Source organism: Corvus hawaiiensis, chromosome 10 (assembly GCF_020740725.1).
Source record: "Corvus hawaiiensis isolate bCorHaw1 chromosome 10, bCorHaw1.pri.cur, whole genome shotgun sequence".
Taxonomy (NCBI): domain Eukaryota; kingdom Metazoa; phylum Chordata; class Aves; order Passeriformes; family Corvidae; genus Corvus; species Corvus hawaiiensis.
Window position 1 is genome coordinate 17,137,886 of NC_063222.1, and position 20,887 is coordinate 17,158,772.

Below are 20,887 nucleotides of genomic sequence, written 5' to 3' on the forward strand. Positions count from 1 at the left end.
CGACCCAGTCACTCCAGACAAGAGGCTGCAATAGGTTGTAAGTTGGCAGAGCTCTTGGCAGTCCCAAGAGCCCTGTTTATACAACCAGACTCTTCCCCTGCCAGTCACGTCTGTTTTGCTGACTCCTACTTCCACTCACTGCTAATACCCAAGGGACTCTGAGACGCAACTGGTGGGAGGTAAAGATGACATCAAGGCACTTGGAAGCACTGCGGCAGTGGTGTGACACGGACCCTCATCCAGCCCAAACATGAACTCTCTTGGAGTCAGAGCACTCACTTGTGCAGCCCAAGCCCCTGGCCCATGGAGGGAAAACCTGGTGCACCCTGTGCTGGGGAACCAAAGGGCTCTCTGCTCCCCTGTGCAATGCTTAGATTTGGCAAGCAGAGAGAAATGAGTAAATAAGCATTTAAGAAAGCTTTACAGTCTGGATGTGACATCCAGAATTTATATTTTGTAACCTCCTCTTTATTTTAGCATGCTCAGTCACAAATTCTATTTGTGACATGACAATGGGATCAGGTCTGCTCATGTTTGAGCTGCATGTGGCTGCATCGTCAGCTGATGCCTTTAAAAATGGCAGTCAGTCCCAGGGCATTTGCCCTTTTGCCTTCTTGCATTCTGTCCCACACCACTGAAGGTATGTGTTGTTTGAGGGAATCTTCAAGCAGGCTTTTTGCAAACTTAAAAGTTACGTTAATGAAATAAGAAAGAGCATCCTATCCTTGCAAATAATTATACTGCTTTATTTTTCAGTATCACAGTCTCAGGAAATGAAACAGTCCAGATCTTTTCCAAGATATTACATAGCCTTGTTTTCCATCTGTCTGTCCACAAAATAATCAGATTAAATAGAAATTTGTTTGTTTGCTACATCTCTTACAGTGGAAGAACGTAATTGTTGGTAGAAGCAGCTAAGCTTCAGGAACAAAGGGTGGAACAAAGTCTTATTTTCCCCTGCTTTTGTGTAACCCACTTAGGTTTCCAGAAAAGCACACAGAGGGACAGAAGGACGTGGTGGGTAACAAAATACAGCGGTTTATTGAACAATATGGGGCAAGGCAATGTTCCCTTTACATTCGATGACAATTCAGGAGTATGAAGCAAAACATGCTATACACACACACAGACATGATACTTTGGTTAAATGTCATTCAGAAGTTCTATGCCAAACCTGGTAAAATTATAGTGAACAGTCGAAATAAAACCAAGAATAGGCTTGCATAGACAGATTATTGTCAGTGTGCAATTCATATTTAAGGATTAGCTGTTACAATGCAGGATACACTTGCAGCTCTGAGGAATTTAAGCCTTCTGACTAATCCACCTCATCACATGGCTAATATTTAGATCCAACAGGCTAAAAGTTTACCCTGAAGAGCTGAATGAGACAACTGCAGTTATTTTATCTGAGGCAATGAACTATATTGCAGTGCACAGATGCAGCTGGAGACAGACCATGGAGTCTACTTAGAGTGAACACTGATACAGTGGAACTTGTTTACCATGAAGTAGAAAATACTCATTTGTGTGTGCCACTGCCCTAGCTGCACAGCTAAGCTTTGCCCTGTGCTACTGATGGGGAGGAGGTGCCTGATATTATGTCCAGCCCAGAAGCTGAGGCTTGGGCAGCTCCTGGGCACAAAACCCATGTCCCAGAGCCTGTCCTGGGCAGGGCAGGGCAGTACAAGTGGCACCTGTGTGCAGCACAGCCAGTACCTCCCCAGCAGTGCTGCACAGCCACAAATGTGCTGGAGCGCAGCAAACTGGGATCTCTGCAGGTTTATGTCTGTCCTCTGCAATAAAAAGAAGACAAGCTGCCCATGGTGTGCTCCATGTAAGGGACTATGTCCCACACCCACCTCCCAAAGCAACTGCAAAACTAAGCCCTGAACACCTTGGGACAGTGTGGCAAAACCAACTGTCCATGGACTGGGGACAGATAAAGATCAAACCTCAAAGACTCCACCATCCTGCTGGGCATTCCTGCTGCAGCACCTGCCCTGGTACCACTGCCAGGCACAGGACAGCACTGAGCTCAGTCACCTGTCAGGCCACTCTGGGAGTTGTGCTCCAGTTCCTATTGCATCTCACCCAGTCCTGCAGTGTCAGAGCTGCCAGGAGGGACAGCAGGAGCCACCTGCTCAGGGGGACAGACACACAGGAGATTGCTCTGTGAAGGAAGCAACAAGTTTCATGGACTGGCTGTGCTCAATTACAAGAGTGTAAACTAAATAGGGGAATCCTCACACTGTCTCCAAGTGCTCCCCTTTATATATATATAAATTAGCAATCCACAGTTAGTTTGCATACAGGATAATATGAATTAAAATAAAAACCTTGATAATAAAAATATATAATATACACATTGATGAACAGCAATAAACTGAATGAAAACACTAGAATGTAACAGTGGCTGTAATTTGGCACAAAATGAACACACAGAGGTCTAGCACTGTAAAAATAACTATCAATTTTTTTCCATATGTAGAGAATGTTATCAATCCTGATTCAAATCCTGATAGGTGGGAATGCAGAGATATAAAAATACTGTACATAACAAGATCCCTTTTGTAGAGAGAAGCAGACTGCAGCATCTGTAACTTGTATCCTTCTTCCCCAAGAGGAGAAATTCAATGATGAGAATTCATCTATCCCTTAACAGCTAATATTTCCTCACCCCACCAAGTTCAAACCCATGAAGTTCTTTAAAAAAAGATGAAATCAACCAGTTCGATCTATCCCTGTGATGACAACTGCTTCTTGCTGCAGGAAGCTGTACAGTCCACATTAAGACAGTGTTTCATAGCAAGGTGACTCAGGTCAGCCTGCTGAAGACATCGAGTATCCCTGCGTGTAAGGCACGATCCCTCCAGGTCACCTGACCTCTCTTCTGCAACCATTGTGCTTTGGACGGAGGTGAGGAGGCGGTGAGAGCTCTTGCTGCTGAGATGTGCCTACTAGGAAGGTTAGGAAGTGCCAGGATTTCAAGGAAGTGTGTTTTCCACGTGGTGCCAGATGCCTTGTTAATGCACAGTCAGAAAGGGATGCAGGACCTGAACGCCCTGAGCAGGGGTCCCAGCAGGGGCTCCAACCTGCTACTAAATCCAGAGCAGACCCAAAGGCAAAGCTACTGAAACTTGGCAAGAGTAAACAAGTAAAAAAACCCAATATACTTAAACATTTTTCTGTTCTAGGAAAGAAATATTGCTCTGAGTGTTTCTTTTAAAAAGATCAGCTTCATTGTGCCCCTTTCCAGGGACACATGTACAAGGTGCTGATTTTGCATCTCGCCTACACAAGCTGCATCTTCTTGACTCTCAGCAGAACTGTGACTGCTGAGCCCCAAGGGAGCTCATCCATGATCTTAACTCTTGTTGGCTTCAGTGGGACCATGGAATCTCTTTCCAAAAGTGGTCACTAAATATGCAAGTCCAGTTGAAACCTTTGTCTCAGGAGGTCTCTAACCTGTATGGCTGCATGAGGACTCCAATCTTTATCAGATGAACAATTGCTCTGTTCTTATCCCATTTACTACCCTGCTTTCCTCAGCTGCCATTCCTAGCATTTCTCTCCCCCTTCTAGCAAAACCTTAGGAACACCTTAGGAACCTTTCACATGTACTATGGAGTAATAAAACAGGAGAAACACTTTAAAGGGACAGCAAATTAATAAAGGTCAGGAGAAAGAATAAAAAGATAGGGACTAAGAGAGGATACAGAGCAAAACAGTCCTTAAAGCATTCAGCACCCCCCAAAGGCTTCCAAGGAAGCAGCAACTGCTCCTGGGATCCTTCTTTTGGGCTCTTGTCTCTTGGTGCCATTGCTGGAGAGCCTCACTGGCCAGAGGAGGCCACTAAGGAGATCCTACAGCTCCACAGAGGAGGCACTGAGGTGTTCTTCAGACTCTACCCAGCTTCCAGACTAAATCAACCAGAGTTTTCTCTCACATTTCTACTCAGTACCATTGACACCAACAACTTGGATACTCCCAAGTATCCCTCCTGAATTAATAGGTTCTTCAAATGTCAGAGGGCTCAGGGTTCTCATAACTCCTCTGATTAGGTTAAGACAAAAGTTACACCAGCCAACTGCAATGCAAGAAAGTCCATCACAGCCAGATACAGAGGCCCATGGAGGGCTCAGTTCCGAGTTGGTTATTTCTCCTTGCCTTTTACCGAGTCACTGGGTTTCCAAAAGCACAGCCAATACAAAGCTCAACCTCTTTCTGATTTGGCAGGACTTTTCTCCATCCAGTTTTCACAAGTGCACCAGGTGGTACAAGCAGCAATGCCTGGACTACAGTGTTTCTAGGAAGTGTTAATTCTTAAAACCCCACCAGGCATCCATTTCATGATAATTACTCTGATGGCAATGGAAGGAAAAAGCCCACAGAAAAAAAAAATGGCATTTTCAGCAGTAGAAATTTTGACTGTTACATGAAATACAAAAATAAATTCTTAAAAAATAAAACCTTGGTAGATGAGGTTGCCACACTGGGCCAAGTTATCAAATAAGAAAGAAAGCGAAAAAAATAGCATCTATGTTGTTATTTTTCTGGATCCTTTTAAACAACATGAACACTTCTGAATGACAGAGATAGAATGAGAAGAGCGAACAAAACAAGGACAGTAAAATGTAGCTGCTGACTGGGATATTTCCTGAGAAGCAGCAGCAAGCAAGACCTTGCAAGTCACTTAGGGGCCCATGCGGGCAGGTAAGCTCACAGTCTGGAAGCAAGGGTATGCAGGTAGCAGGATTCTGCCCATACACAAAGTCCTACATGGCAAGGTTTTTGGTTAGTGTATGCCTGGAGCAGAGATCCATCAGGGGTTATGTGGTTCTTCACAGGTACTGAACTGCTGCCAACAGGCCAGCAGGGGTAGGATATGGAAGTTTCTTGAGTTGTTGGTCAAGGCAAGGCATGGGCTTGTGATGTGGTATTAAACTTGCCCCTGCAGCTTATGTGAAAAAAGGAGTTGCCCTGTCTTCGCAGTGATTTGGCCCAGTAACTATCCTGACCAAGGACAACAGCCAAGGCTAAAACCTTACAGCTTCCTTGAGGTTGAGTTGTGCACTAGAGGAACAGCAGACAGCCATGCTCTCTTCCTATTTCCTAGAAGTGCTCCTTCCCCACAAAGCTCCAGAGAGCTTGCCAAGACCCCTTTCCCAGGCAGATGAGTGGTGAGGGCATGTTTCCATGCCCAGGCACAGCTGTTTCTCCTCCTCTGCAGAGCCAGAGGCAAAACTGCAGCTGCCAGAGACAACAGAGAGCGTGGTGAGACAGACTCAGTGCTGGCACTAAGGAAGGTGGGCTGCAGGAGCAAGGCAGGGAAGCTCACTGCCATGAATGGGGCTGGCCCATGAATAACAGCCTGCCCTGGCTGAACAGACTCAAAGCCAGTGTCCAGATGTTCAGCATTATAGTTTAAAAATATACCTGAACATAATGGCAAAAAAAAATTAAGAAGACAAAAGAATTGAAATGAGAGGAGGCCAAGGGAAAAGGCTACTTTTTTGTGCAAGAGAAAAATGATTTTCAAAGAGTGCAGGGAAAACAAGCCAGGAGGGAATCACTGCATGGGAAAATATATACAGATGATAACCCTGCAGACCCTGCTGTGCCCTAGAGATCAATGATTTTTTTATTCCTGACTGGAGCTTGCCTGGGGTGCTGGATGGAGCAGTGGAGAGGGAAAGCAGTCAGCACAGACATCATGTGGACTGTTCAGCACTCTGTGTCTCGCTCAGGTTGCCTGTAACTGTAGATTTTGAATTTGATGCTCAATGCCCACATGGCCCTCCCTCTTTCAGCCCCATGTTTACAAGACATATCCAAGTTCAGAAACAAGTTACTCTAGTCAAGTGCATCAACAACTGAGCTAGGAGTTACAGGAGGTCCTACTTGGCTTCAGTGAAAATCCTTGGCTTCTATCACACTGAAGCTCAAAGCAGGTGACCACAGAGGTCCCTTCAGACACACAGATCTGTTTCTATGCGTCTTCCCAAACCACAGCTCACAGCTTCTTGAACTCCCTGGCAAATCTTAAATGTCAAGCACACAAGGTCTAATTTCAGTTGAAATTGTCTTTCCTTTTAACTGTTCTATCCTATATTCTGGAGCTAAATGCCTATACATACTCTATTCAGGTTGTCGGAAACCTTAGAAAGAAATACAGCAGTTAAAAAAATCTGTTTCATAGGCAATTTCTTCCTCACCAGTCTCAGGGTTTGGCTTTTGCTGGTATATGTTTGACAATGCTCTCTCCTTCCTGCAAGTTCACATGACTGTCAGGTTGGCTCAGCTGTCCTATCCAACACAGGAAGAAACAAATTTCCTCTTATAACTCCTTGCAAAGTTATCCTTATGCAGAAAGGACTTGTACTTCTGATGTTCTGCTGCCTTGCCATAATCCAACTCATTTCTTCAATTTTCCTCCACTGTACATGCATCTTAATTTATCCTATTTGTCAAAGCTCCAGCCAAAGCTTAAAAATAAAAAGAAAGCTTCAAAAGAATGTATGAGGGAGCTGTTGAGCCAGCTGGTTGATTTGAACAGCTCAGTGGCAGCTAGATTACACTGCACTGCTCAAGTCATCACAGATGAGTAAGAAATTGAAACAAACTATTTTCCTTAATATGATGACAGTTATAGAGATGATCCTGGGAGTGGAGGGTGGGCCTCCCATCAGGTCAGGTATTGAGGAAGTTGCCTGGCAATTCCAGTAATGTTTGCTACAGAAGAGTCAGTACCAAAGCAAAGGCTAGCAGAGTTTACTGCTTCCTACGGGAACCTGGAAAACAGAACAGAAAGGAAACAATCTGTGAGGCTAGATCCTGGTGAAAAAATTACACCTGCAGTCATATTTTACCTGTTCTGCCCTCTTGTCTGTCTGTCTGACTTCTAGGGTACCAGTAAAGTCAAAGGCCAAAATTGGAACTGTATGTTACACGACTCAAGCAAGAGGAAGGACTGATCCACATGACAGGCAGACATGTGCATTTCTTCTAGGGTATGAAATGTGCCCATTGCACAGTCTCACTAAAGCAAACAGACCCTATAAAGTGCCATCAACTTTCCAGCTTGCTTGATGAGGACAGAACATCAGTTTACCAAACTTTAAATTTTGGAAAGGAAAGTGTCCACATTTAAGTCTCAATAGTGGAACTGGAAGAAATCTGAGACTGAGTTAAACTCAGACCGCCCCTTTCCTTCCCCAGAGGCTCTGTAGGTTAATTCAGACAATGGGCATTCAGATTTAAAAGAACTGCAGGGGTGACCCTACCCACACTGCTCTGTGCCAAGTGATTTCAGGAAACAAACCAACAAAGCAGTGCTGAGATGCTACAGGAACAAAACTAGCCTGCTCTCAGGACAAGTTTCTGTCTGATCATCCCATCTGCTTACCAGACAGGTGATACTGTGAAGTTCTGTCTTGTATTGGATTGTTTGATACTACTGAGTCACCTAAAATCCATCATAATGTTGTCTTCATGTCATTTCTCCATCATTTGCTACCTGGATTTACAGTCATTCATCATTAAGAGATCATGGAGGACATGCAGACAGCACTTTGACAAGTTCCAGGCAAACCAATTCAGTTTCTCAGTCTCTCAGCCTGCAACGTGCTCAGCAAGTGCAACTCAAACACTGCCCAGCATCACCTGCCTGCTGGGGCATTAACTCCCATTCCCCTTCTCTATCTGCATCACTTTCAAACACTCTGTCCCCTGCAGGCTGCTTGTATGAGGAAAACAGCTGACAATAACCCAAGTGCTGGGCAGCCCTGGGGTTGATCCTACCTTTAGGAGAGTGCTCAGGTTTGGGGATCTGGCGCAAGGGGCTGGGCTGGCTCGTGTAATACCGAGAGTGCTCAAAGTCATCGAGGAGAGGCTGTGACCTGCCAAGCACGGTGTAAAAGGAGTGTTGGGAAATAACTCAAAGGCACAACAGTGTAGTAAGAGCAACATCTCAGCTGTCTGGTCTGTTACTGTCAGTTTGATGCAAACCTTGCCTGGCCCAGACCTTCTGCCTGCAGAACAGCTCCTCTGAGCACAGCCTATTACTGCTTCTGCAGTGAGAAAAGCAGAGTATTTACTGCTTCTCATGGACCTCTTTCATTCAATAGTTGTTTAAGTTGTCAGGAAATAAAGAATTTCCATTATGAAGTTTGCTGCAAACCTCACTCAAAAGGGCAACATTTTAAAGTGGTTAGTGCTTGCGCAGTTTTACCCCCACAGTATTTTAATACGATCTGTCTCCACCTGCACACCTTATTTGTTGTTTCTTTTGTAAATTCAACAAGAATTTCTAGGTTCCTTTCTGGAATGGAAATCACAGCCACTGGGGTCACTTCCAGGGTTTAGTCCCTCATGAAGGGCGTTAAGCCAGAGTACCAAGTGATTCAGAAGCAGCAGTGGGCTACAGCATGTTCCCAGTTTGGGATGAGGCACCCTTGCAAAGCACAACGCTCTTGCTTGCAGGGGGGTGTTCACATGCAGCAGTGGGAGCTGCGTACAGGGCTTAACTGGGAGCAAGGACCAAGGGAGCAGCTGTGCAAATGCATGGTGATTACTCCTTCCTGCCCAGAGATGACATTTTGTTTCACATCCCCAAAAGCTGTTTAACCGCCTCAATGTTTCTCTGCCATTTAACAAATGTCACTGGACAAGCTCATCAATCTCTGTCAGCACTGGGCATGGAGACCAATATGGACAAGTGCCACGAGCACAGTGAGTGACTCACGTCACCAAACCCCTCATGAGCTCTGTGCCCTCCATCACTCTCCTCTCCACCGAGTCCCTTGTGCGTGGGTCAGGCTGGTCATCCCACAATGCCTCCCTAAGACCCAGCTTCTCAGCAGCTTCCCAGCTGCATTCCCCATTCTTGCCAGCCAGTTCAAGCTCACCTTGAAGACCTGTCACTTCTGTGTCGCTGAGTTTCAGGCCCCTCTCTTGACCTTGAGCGCGTGGACTCGCCTGCATCAGGCTGATGGGAAGAAAGGAAATCAGCTTGTCTGTGTGCCTTGCAAAACAGCAGCCAGTACACCAGGACTGCCACAACTCCACACAGTCCTTTCATGCTTGGTTTACACACACAGTTAACTACAGCCAGACATGCAAATGGCAGCATCAGGACTCGTTTCCAGTAAACAAAACGCAGCCTTGCTGAGCCAAACTCAATTTCTTGCGCTGAATATGTGACAGCACTAAGGGACTGTTCCGAAGCTGGGGTTGAACACAGTCTGTGTGTAGTGACTGTGCACGTGGCTGGGCTGAGCAGGAAGGACCAGGGGCAGGCAGCTGTGCTCCTGCAACCACTGAAACTCAGCAAGGAGGCTAAAAACACCAGAGCTGCCTCCAAGATTAACACCACATTCCCTTAGCACCTTAGCAGTGCTGACCATAAAATCTGTTTGCTCTCCCTTTCCATGCTGGCCAGCCAAGCCTCTCTGATACTACTCCTACAAAAACTCAGGCACAATAGACTTGGAACTTTCATTACACAGCCAGTTATGAGGCAGAGTGACAACTGAAGCCGCTGCATTGCCCTTACACAAACAGAACCAATTACTGCTTTTATTGCTGCAGTCAGGATTTCAGCAGAGGGAAGGTCCTGCACCAGGGACTGACAGTGCTTGAGGGAGGCCACAAGGTGCTGTGACAGCCAGTGCCACCCTCCAAGGCCAGAGCCCAAGGACTACCTTGCTTGAGGCTGAAGCCAAAAGCATCTAACCAAGGAGATGGGTCCAAAAGGCTTGGGAAGCACCTGAATAACAGACAGCAAGACCTTTTAGATGCATCACCACCTTTTGCTCTCACCACACACACTCACCTCCCTGTGGAAATAGGAATAATGTTATAGCACCTTATCTGAAGCTTGGCATACCTTCCAATCTTGATCATGCCTCCTCTTTTCAAAGGAAGACTTTTCTCTTTCTTTCCCTTTTCTTAAAGCCTTTTTCTCCTCAGCCATCAAGAGCCGAGCAATTTCCTAGAAGGGAAACACAGACTCTGTCAGACAATTTTACTGCTCTAGTGGATTTGAGTTACTCAAACCCTTTCCCATGGACAGCTGCTGAATGGGAAGGGTGCAAATCCAGGATTTCATCCATCTGTGATCAGAAATCAAGGGACAGGGAAAAATTAAGACTGGTGACATGCAGAATGCCCAGTAGCTCCCTGATTTTCCAGAACTGCATTTGCAGAGCCTTTCTGCCCTCTGTCCATTTCCCTTAAAGGGGTTGGTGGCTCATCTCACAGCATCTTGGATAGTCTCCCATGGGGCTCAGTTACAAGAAATACTCTTACAGAACCATGAACTTCTTTTCTTTGTCATGGTTGCAACAGGCAGTCCTCCCTGCTTGGGCAGCCTGAGCATATACATTAAACCCATCTGGAAGAAAATCTCACTGGAGCCCCAAGCTTCCCCTACAAGGAAAGCAATTAACAACTAGAGGGTCAGAGGGGACAAGGGGTGTTTAGCAGCTTCTTCAAGTAAAGGAATTCCACAAGTATTTGGCTTGTTGCTTACCTCATCCTGTGCTACTTGAGCTGCCTTCTGATCTGCTTCATTAGCCTGTGGGGGGAAAAAAAAGGCGGGAGGAAAAAAAAAGAGATAAAAGAGTAATATCTCTGAATTATTCGTAATTATTAACCTACTGGGCAGGGCAAGTAGGTGCCCATACAAACACACTACCATCCTATCCAAATATTTTTAGCTACCTCACTATTTACCTTACAACCCAACACCAAAATGCCATTTCAGCTTTTCATCTGAATTTTGCCCTCTATGTATCTGCCAAGCCACACCACAATGCATTTCCCACTCTGCTGCCCTCTCTCTCAAAGATGAGCACTGGCCTGTCCACTTGTGAGCTGATCACACTGACTACAGGCCATCTTTACCTGCCTGGAAACATTCATTTAGTATCACTCTGTTTCAGTACTTTAATTTTGGGGTATTTATTTCAAAAAAATGGGGCTTTACTAGCTGGAAGGCAGCTGTCACTCCATATTCATGTGTACAGAAGAGAAAGGTAATTAGCAGAACGCACAGGAGCAAGACCTTAAGTCTTACAGTCACTCTCATATACCAAAGATTTACTAATTAAAGTTGTGATTGCTGGCTGCCTTAGTTTCTTCAAGCTGACCAATGCATCCTCTCTACTTACCAGGAGCTCCTCCTCCTGCAGCTTCCGAGCAATCTCTGCATCAGACAACTCCTGTTCCATCCGGGGTCCATCATACATGGCTTGTTTCATCCCCCTCAAATTAGTGCCTACGGAATTGAGAGAAAACAATCAACTCAAACATCCTGCAAATGCTTTGGTAAGGAGATCACTACCATCTCCTCAGCCACCAGCAAACCCCCCACTGAAGAGAACCACAGATCACCACAGTGTACCTGCCACACTGCGTCTTAGATAACAAACGCAACTCCATGGCAGAACAGACCATGTCCCTTGAAGCAGTCTTTGGTGACAGCAATGCTAGCAAAGGAATTTTAATTTGTCACTCTCTGCATTGATACAGATACACTGGCAAAACTGGGCAGCAGAGAGCAGCCCAACATTTGATAGGAGCACTGCAGAGTCTGAACACACTGCTGGAGCAGCATGGGCTGCAAGGGTTACCTGCGATGAGTTCATGTGAGTTTTCAGACAATTTCCTCCTTGGGATGACCCATGAATCTTACAATTCAATGAGAAGAGAAGGAGGCATTTTTGAAATTCATATGATGTTCAGTTCCTGCTTTGAGTATAGTTTTGTTATTTTAAAGCTAAACCTGATTAACACCTTACAATTCTCTAAGGAAAGAGTTCTTACCATAAGGAAGAAGGATAATTGTCCCAGTATCTCCAGAGACAGACACACATTATCATCCTCACCTTACCCATGTGAAGATCAGTTAGATGGCTTAAAGCATAAGCTGCCCCATGCTTTGACAGACATAGATCCAAGTCTCTACTTCACTAAGTCACCCCTACTTCCACTGTGGCTCTAGAAGTAGAAGGATGGATCTGGATCTTTAAAGGCCCCAACCCCCAAGTGCTGTTGAGCAAGAACTGCACAGGTACACATTTCCCAGAAAATTCCACTTGTATAGAATTTGATAAGAACCCCATTTTACAAATAGAACCCAGCTGGATGCTCAGTGCCACTAGTGAACTTTGCCCAAAGTGAATTAATTAAGTTGCCAGCAGGGTTTTCAATAAGAAGTGAATGAAAATTGCTGCGTTTTTTAGTGCTTAAGCAAAGTGTCCTCACGCTTACAGTCCTGCATCTCAACTCCACTAAATACAACCATAATCCTAACGTTCAGGGGTTTGTTACTTTTTTTTTGTCCTGTGCAAGGAGACCACCGCATAAAACGTATCAAGAAAACAAAAGCTGGGTATTGGTTGTTGGCTGGGCTTTTTTGGGGGTCTTTCTTTGGGGGTGGTGTGGGGTATTTTTGGGGGGGGAGGGGGGGGAATATTTGTTTTCTTAAAACACAGGATACCAAGGGCACCATTTCCAACAATACCTTCTTAATCATCTTTTCCAATGCCTTGGAACATCAGGACATAAACAGAACAAGAACACTAATGGATATGAAGAATCCTGCTAAATCAGGGAGAAACATGGGCAAGATTCCCTGTGTACACATTGCAGGTAGATACTGGAGAGAAGCATCTTCCAAAGGAGGCCAAACATTATCTCAGACACCAGTATGGGGCACGCAAAGGTCCATCCCCACACACACACACACCTTCCCCATCACTTGGTTACCTGAATCCCGCTGGCAGTCTCCAACCTTCCCCTGGCTCACAGCATGAGGGGAGGGGGAGTGTCTCCTGTGTCCTGCCCTTTTGTAGGCTCTTGTCTCACCCCTCCTACGGTCATCTCTAGATTCAGCATCATAGAGCTTCTCGTCATGTGCCATCTTGTGTGACGAATGGCCCTGATGGCGAGATTTCTGTTTCTCAGGGTGCTGCCTGCCACCCCGCTGCCAGGTCTCCTGCTCCGCCTCCAGTTCCATCTCGAGAAGGGGAAGGTGCTTTTCTCTGTCTTGCCTTGGTGGCTTTCTGCTGTGCCGTGCTTCCTCTGCGAGTCCATGCTCTGACTCCAGGTCAAGACTCAGAGGTCTCCTCTCCTTCTCCCTGCCAGCTGTCCTCCTCTCCCGCAGCTCCCAGCTATTGCTGTCATCATAGGCACGGTGCTCAATCTCTCTTTCCAGGTCAAGGCTGGCATGTCTCCTGGACCTTCCCTGGCTGGTTGTCTTCCGCTCCTGCTGATGGCCATTGCTGGCCTCTCTCAGTTGAGGAGACCTCAGATGGCCCTCTGAGGTGGAGTGCCCGTGTTTGGGGGCACCACTGGGCAAAGGTGAGGGGGGTCCTCGGTGCTCTCTCTGCTGGTGCCTGCACCTGCCATGACCGTGTGCTCTGGGAGGTTCAGAAATCTGCTCTCTGGGGTCACCCCAGGGGTGCTCTGAGCAATGGGGGGACAAACAAGGAGGGGGTTAGTGGTGCAAGGGTTAATGGGGGTTAGAGGCCAGACTCAGAGCAGGCAGATGAGAGCTTGATACAAGGTGCTGAAAATGCAGGCAAAGCATGATGAAATAAAGAATAATAACAGGGACAGATAAGGCTTTCAGGATACAAGAAGGGACACAGTGAAATGGCAGCCTGGCTAGCAGCGCTGCACAGGAGGCAACAAGACTGAAGCAGAAAGCATAGCTCCAACCCAAAAGTGTCTGAGCACTTCCTCGACAAGGACAAGTCAATACGGAGACAAATGACTTTTAATAATGCCACTGGGGCTGAAAAACAGCCAAGAGAGGAGCTCATCTCCTGATGACACATCACTGCTGCAGGATCCTGAAACCATCTGGAAAAGGTTTGCAAAAAAGGGGACAAGATGCAGGAAAGGTTGGGAGACAATGGGGGCATAAGAACAGGAGGGGCCAAGCAAAGAGATGAGGTTGGACCCTGGCTTCAGGCACAAGGTTTTTCATCAGAAAAAACAGTCTCACCTAACTGGGGGAAAGACCCACATAAAGCCAAAAAGAAGTAAGTCGGTAGGATAGGATTTTTTTTTTTTTTCTGTAAAAGCAAGAACAGGATAGCTGCAGCATCCACATATCTTCTACTCCAGACTGTCACATATCTTTTGGAGACCCATCAGTTTCAGGGCCTGCACTTACTCATTGTCTAAAGAGAAATTTCAGCTCTGAATGCAAAGATGGAAATCTTAGGGCAGAATAGGACCTCATAAAACCCAGGCTCCTGACCTCAGCATTGTGGCTAAAGAAGCTGCTTACTTGGCATTTTGGCAGGGTTGTTTCCTCCATGCTTTCCAGAAAGCAGGTAGAAATTTTCTCTGCTTTTAGTTTCAGTAATAAACCTGAAACAGGTAGGAGGATGCAGCAGTCTGCCTGCATACAATCTACTAACTGATTTATTTTTTCAACTAACCTATTTGCTAGGAAAAATCATTGCACTGAGTGAACTGTTATCTCTCCACAGCAGCTTTTCAAAATGAAAAAAAATGCCTTGAAGCAGAGATTGATTTGAAACAGAACTACACACACAACCCCCCGCCAAAAAACCCAGCAGCAGCAGACTTTCCTCTCCTCAGCTGTCCAGAGTTTGTTTTATAGTATCTCAAAATATTTAAAATAGATTTCACTGTACATGAACTACATTCTATTTTAATAAATAGCTCTGTCTCACTTACAATCCATCTAGATTTCAGAGGGAGAAAAACAAACCTCACACCAAAACTGAACGTTCCCTTCGAGTCATTCTATTCAGAAAAAAGTTTTTCAGAGCCAGCAAAAATAGAGCTTACAGAAAATCCACCTTGTAAACAAGTCTGTGTGACTTTTATCCAGAATAGGTGTATTTTTAAAAGTCCAAGAACTGTAACAGGAACTGCTGTGGTTACTCTTTAACTGGTTGGGTTTTTTCTGTTTAGTTTTAGATCATTCATATGATTTACAGAAAACAAATATACAGTCAAACAATCTAAGTGACTTACTGAACAACAGAGACCAGAGGCTGAAATCAAGAGTCAGTTTTTGAACAATACTCAAAAGGGTCTAAAAATTTATTCAATTTTGTCATTAAGGAAAGCTCAATAAATACAACAGCAGAGAGCAGGAGAACATAAAAGAGCAAAGCATGGCTGTGCTGGGAAAGGATTGCTGCAGGTAACACAACCATGCCAGACAACCCAAGAAGAAGATTTGCTTTTGAGGTATCTCAGGGTGATTAATTCATCAGCAGGTGCTGGTTCCTGTGGCACCTTCCACAGGGGCCATGTAAACAGCCTTTAAAACCCGGTGTTACTCTCCGAAGCAGCAAGTGACTGAGCAAATATGAAAATGTTTTTCATGGCACAGACACTTCCTGGAGGAACTCTGTCCTTTTTGTGTTTATTTTTCCACTTTTAAAGAGCTCAGATTGCTTTGGAGCAATAGGCCTAATTCACATTCCTCCTGGATGTGGATAAATTTTACTTCAGTCTCAAACAATAAAATAAAAAAACAAACAAAAAACCACACATACACAAAAAAAAAACAAACCACCAAAAAAAAAAACCAAACAAAAAAAACCCCAAAAAACAGACCCCACTCCCTACGAAAACAAAAGAAACCTAAAGAAAGCCAGGGGTTTTTATTTGTTTCAGTTCACATCTAATGACAATACAAACCAAGGCTGCTGAAACCTAATTGAATGGTGCCCAAGTAATTAAGAGGTTCCAGACCAATGAGCTAGATGATCCAGGCATCAAAATTCACTCCAGTCCTTTATGGCTTTTAAGGAGTGCAGATCATTAGCAGCACTACTATGAGTGGTCAGGCAAACACCTCCAACCTCACCTTCAAAATTATGGATTATTGCAGGAAGAAAACTTAAACCCACAAGATACCCTGCTCTCCAAATCCACACCAGTCTTACTTCAGGAAGTCACAGGCTTTGTCAGCTGATTTCTTATAAAAATCCATCTTGTCCTACCATCTCTGAATGCACACTGTTACCTATGTTGTATTTTTTCAGAGACTTCTCCCATTTAATCCTGAAAACCTGAAGTCTGGGTTGGCCATAACACTCCAAGAGCAATTTTTCCCAGCTTTGTACATGTAGCAGGACTTGGGGTCATGAAGTTTCCACTTGGTTACTGTTCTGCACTTTTGAACTTTGTGCTTTGTACTTTCTTGGCTATCTTTGAACTTCTTCCAAACTGAAACTAAAATGCTTTGTGTAAGTTCAAATGAAAGACTTTAAAACTGCCAATGGCATTGATGTTAAAATGAGAAATGAGGTTTGATCTTCATTTTCACAATCTGTTAATCAAAAGCAACCCATCTTCCCCACCACATTTTTGAAGAAAGAACACAGAAACCACCACCAGTGCACAGCAAAGCCATCCCCAGATTGCTCCATAATTAAACACACCCTGATTCTCTCCTCCCAGTTTAAGAAGGCCTGTATTCAATCACAAAAGCTGACCAAAAGGAAGCAGAAGAGCGCTGTGGATCAAATAATTTCCGCACTGTCCCAGATGATAATCACAGCAGAGACACTCTGTGGAGATGACCTTGTTCTTCAGTAAGTCATTCAAGGCAGCTGTGCTAATTTTACAGCTTGGGTACATACCTGCAAGGAGCTATTTTTGAAACCCAGCTCCATGAACCAGCATTTATTCCTTCATGTAGCTGTGCCAGCATCACAAATGAGCACATGGAACGGTTTCTCTTCGAATGCAAGCAGGGAATTGCACAGGCATTTCTCCCACACACCCTTGCTGTCACACAGCAGTAACTGCCTTATCAGCCACTGTCTTTTTCCACAAGCACTTTTAAAACACATGTGTGGCTGTACTTGCACATACACACACCACATTCCCGATCCCTGTCCTTTAGGCCACGTTCAAGGACAATAAAAATTATTAAATTGTCTTTTCTGCTTTCTTTGTTTTTTAACTAAATACTCCTGATTATAAAGTAATCTGATTCTGACCCTGGAAACTGATGTAACATTACAGTGCTAAATGCAGAACTGTAGGATAAAGGGAGTTTCCTAAACAGTTATCAGACCACCAGGTTCACCTATACTGCCATGATCTTGGCCTTTTATCTTGCAGAAACATACCTCCATTTTCTGCATAATAGCTCTCTTCATAGCCTGTGTGTCCCTGGGACTCTGGGTAGTGCTTCTTGCGCTTTTTTTCTTCCTGCAGTTCTTTCTGTTGTAGGAGACGGGCAATATCCTGCAGAGATGGAAGAAAACAGACATTAAATCACCACTAAAAAGTATCTCCAGATTCTTTTATTCAAATCTTTATTCAATTATTAAAATCCTTATTAAAAAAAAAAGTTTAATTTTTCAGACACGGCAACAACAGTTACTCAAATTCAACCCCTGGGCCAGATGAGGCTTTCAAATTAATGGATGACACAAGGGACCACGTCAGCAACCAGCATTCAACCTCACCCAGGCCCAGTGCTGAGATTCCAACCCCATAGCAAACTCACAACTTCCTGCTTCTCCTGCACACAAGCCTGCTAAGCCCTAATGGCCAAAGCAGGGCAGAAGGGACTGCGTGTGCAACCTCAGGCTATCAACAAGGATTTGGAAGTCACAGAAGTGCACACCCACTCACAGGAGTGGGCTGGATCTCCCCCCTGAACTCTGCCAGGGAAAGAAAAACGCAGAGGCAAAGACTGTCCGGCTAGAGGCAGTTCTGACTGGAAGGAGTTCCCAGAGCAAATCATGAACTCACTTCACACTGGCTGTAATTTTCAGGGACTACAGGATGCCAGGCAGGGAAATGCATCAGTTTGACAGACAGAGACTTGAAGGAAAAGAAAATCGAAAGGACATTAGGAAGAGCAAACTAGGCACAAGGCAGGAGCACAGTGGGGACTGCAGCCGTTTGTCTTCTGTCACCGTTTTGCTAGATATGCCAAAGAGAAGAGCACTCCATTTTCCTAATTGGTTTTCCTTCGAGATGACTAATGGATCAACAAGGCCTAGGAACCACAAACAGCTCCCTGGGGTTTGCTCCTCTGAGGCCCAGCAGCTTGTGAGTCAGTGGAGCCAGTCTGGAGCTAGGAAGCAAAGCTGGGAGATACCAGGAGGGCATGCTGCCCCTTTGGATGCTATTCATTTAAGCCTTCCTAATCCTCAGGACCTTTACAGAGCCATGCATGTAAAGCGGACATTGCAGGCAGGAAAGGCATGGCTGAAATGCAAACTAAGAGTCAACACCCCTCAGAGCCGAGCCAGCACTGGAGGACACTGGATGACTACTCAAATACAAATTATTATTTCAGGATTCAGGTAAGATCTGCTCTGAAACCAGCTTTGTGGAAAATCTGGGGATGCCACAGCCTCTTTCCAAAAAAGAAAAAAAAAAAAAACAAAAGCACCCCAAATCAAAACAACAACAAAACAAAACCAAAAAACCCTCCACAAACTCCTTCCCCTGACAAGGTTAACCTTTCTAGCAAGTACACTAAAGTCTATAAATATATGAGTTAAGCACATTATCTCCAGGACTGAGACAGCTCGGGACCTGCAAATCCACACAAACCACTTCTTACAAACAGGATTCATAAGCAGGCAGGGCAGACAGGCTTAGTGCTTCATTTAAAAACCCTGCACTCCAGAAAGGATATGCCTCAGTCCTCAGCTACATTTCAGCCACACTTGGGAACTTCCCACGTACCAGCAGGAAGAAAAAGAATATTTATGATTTCTCCTTGCTTTAAGCCACAGTCAGCTGAAGCCTGCTCCCAATTGCACAGGATGGTCAGCAGGCTGGTTTGACAAGCTGCAAGAACCTGTTGTCAGACCAAGGATATCCCTGCAGTTCTCTATGTAAAGCAGGAAGGAAAGGCACAATTCCCCAAGTCAACATTAGTTCTGCATCTCCTTCACCTTCCTGATAAAAATAAGACAGATTGTTACCTCTTTAACACAAATCCTGTAGCCAAAGTGTTCCTCCCACCCTGTTACCACAAGCTCTTCTTGGAAGACAAGCCCTTCCCATCTGTCTGGGCAGCCTTTCAGTACTTTCTTGGAATTAATGGTAGAAGAAGAAAATGAAGTCTTGCAAAAAAACCTGATGGATCTGTCAGGTAAGGGCAGATTCTTATTTCTGGCTCTTCCAGGAAATACACCCTTGTGTTCAAACTCTTCCTATACAGAAAATGCCACCATTGCACCAAGGTGCCTCTTGAAAATCTTGAGACAACTCAGGCTTCTCAGGATACCATCTGAAATTGGGACACACTCCAGGCTCACACAGGTGTTCCTCTACTCTGTGGGTTCCTTGAAAACTCAATGTGACAGGCTGACCCACCAAGGTGACCAACAAGCCAAATCCTTTGTACACTATGAACAAACCACACCGCCCACTCTCAAGCAACAGCAGTAGAGCAACATTCTGAAGTCACAAAAGGAATCTGCTAGCAAGAAACTGTAACAGTGTTCAGGCTGTGAAAGACTAAATTGAAAAACGGAGAAACCAGAAACAGATGGCTGGGCTGCGAGTCTTGCTGAAACCTTTGCATCAAAGACCAAGAAATGACAGCCCAGGATTCTCCCAAGAGCAGAACCTGTCTTCTTGCATTTGAGAAAGCCAGCAGGTCTGAGTGTATAAACAATTACAACTTCCTATACCAGGGCAATAAACACCTCAGCAAGACTTACCTATTACTTGCCTTCTTCATTAGCAAGGCCACTGGCATCAACAACTCTTATGACCCTTGAATGTGAGGACTATGACTGTATCTTATTCCTGTAACAGGACTCCCCAAAATCTCTGTGCATACAGAGGTCTGTCAGGACAAGGACTGCCACCATGCAAGCCAATTCCTATGGCTACTGGCCAAGAAATGTCTGCCCTGAAAGGGCTGCTACAAATAGCCCTGCCATCCCTGCAGCTTTAAAGGTTACCTCGTCTTTTTCCTCTTGCCTGCGGCGCTCCTCCGCTTCAAACGCGAGCTTCACTTGGATTTCCTGAGCAATCTCGCAGTCCTGTCGTTCCCTAGAAGGCAAGGAGACAGGGATTATAGGCAGCTGAAGTCACAGGCATCAGTCAGCCTGGAGAAAGGGACAAAAGAGCTAAAAAAAAAATCCACCCGATTTACACAAAAGAATTATTGCTCAGTGTTAGTGCAGAGCTATGAATCCTCACCAGGGACCAGAACTCCCTGTACTTACGGGTGGCCAAATTTAGAAAATACTTCCCCAAAACATCCACAGAGTACAAAGTAAAAGAGATTCATGGGAAGATTGCTAAGAAACGGGATAGGTACCACAAAATAGGGCAGGCCAAGGTAGTGCTCAGGCGTCTGCAAACAATCTAATTCTGCTGAGTTTTTGTACATGTGGTATCAAAGGAGGGGTTCAGGGGGGTATGGTTAATGCAGGCATTTCTGAGAAGTGGTTTTCACGTGTACGCCAAGGAGAAGAAAGTGCAGGAATATGATACGTAGGGCAAGTGGAGGCTGGAGGTGGCAGTTCAGTAATGAATGAGAAATGCCACTGAGCTGGAACAAGACACAAAAGCAGGACCAGTGCCAAGAGGCAAGGGAGCAACATGTGTCAAAGCAAGAGGGAAGGAGCCACTGCCACAGTGCCACAAGATTGCATTAACTGGGGACAGGGAGAGATCAGAGCAATTGAGACACGAGAGGTTTGGCTGTGCAGACAGACCAAAAAGGCTGGAAAGCATCCGCAAGAACAGTGCCACACTCAGCAGCACGCTCCAATGTCCAGCAAACAGGCTGGAACAATGGCTGAGGATTACTCAGGGCAATTCAGAAAAGGTTGCAGAATTTGAGAAGAAAGACTAAAAGCTCTCTCTTTCAGCACTGTTGAGATTGAGC

The 20,887-nt window shown here is 45.1% G+C and overlaps 1 protein-coding gene across 2 annotated transcripts in view; it reads right to left on the bottom strand.

The window, feature by feature from the left end:
• Nucleotides 1-722: 722 nt before the first annotated feature.
• The window catches only part of CCDC50 (coiled-coil domain containing 50), a 43,246-nt gene continuing 23,081 nt past the window's right edge, over nt 723-20,887 (bottom strand). The window contains exons 4-12 of one of the 2 annotated variants that reach the window (XM_048314123.1): nt 19,953-20,043; nt 17,142-17,259; nt 12,775-13,473; nt 11,175-11,281; nt 10,535-10,579; nt 9,890-9,994; nt 8,910-8,989; nt 7,804-7,901; nt 723-6,794 (exon numbers count right to left, since the gene is read on the bottom strand). In XM_048314123.1, the coding sequence (XP_048170080.1) occupies nt 6,775-6,794; nt 7,804-7,901; nt 8,910-8,989; nt 9,890-9,994; nt 10,535-10,579; nt 11,175-11,281; nt 12,775-13,473; nt 17,142-17,259; nt 19,953-20,043 (1,363 nt within the window). In that variant the 3' untranslated portion in view covers nt 723-6,774. The remainder of the gene's footprint in view (nt 6,795-7,803; nt 7,902-8,909; nt 8,990-9,889; nt 9,995-10,534; nt 10,580-11,174; nt 11,282-12,774; nt 13,474-17,141; nt 17,260-19,952; nt 20,044-20,887) is intronic. The other variant, XM_048314124.1, reaches the window with a different exon arrangement.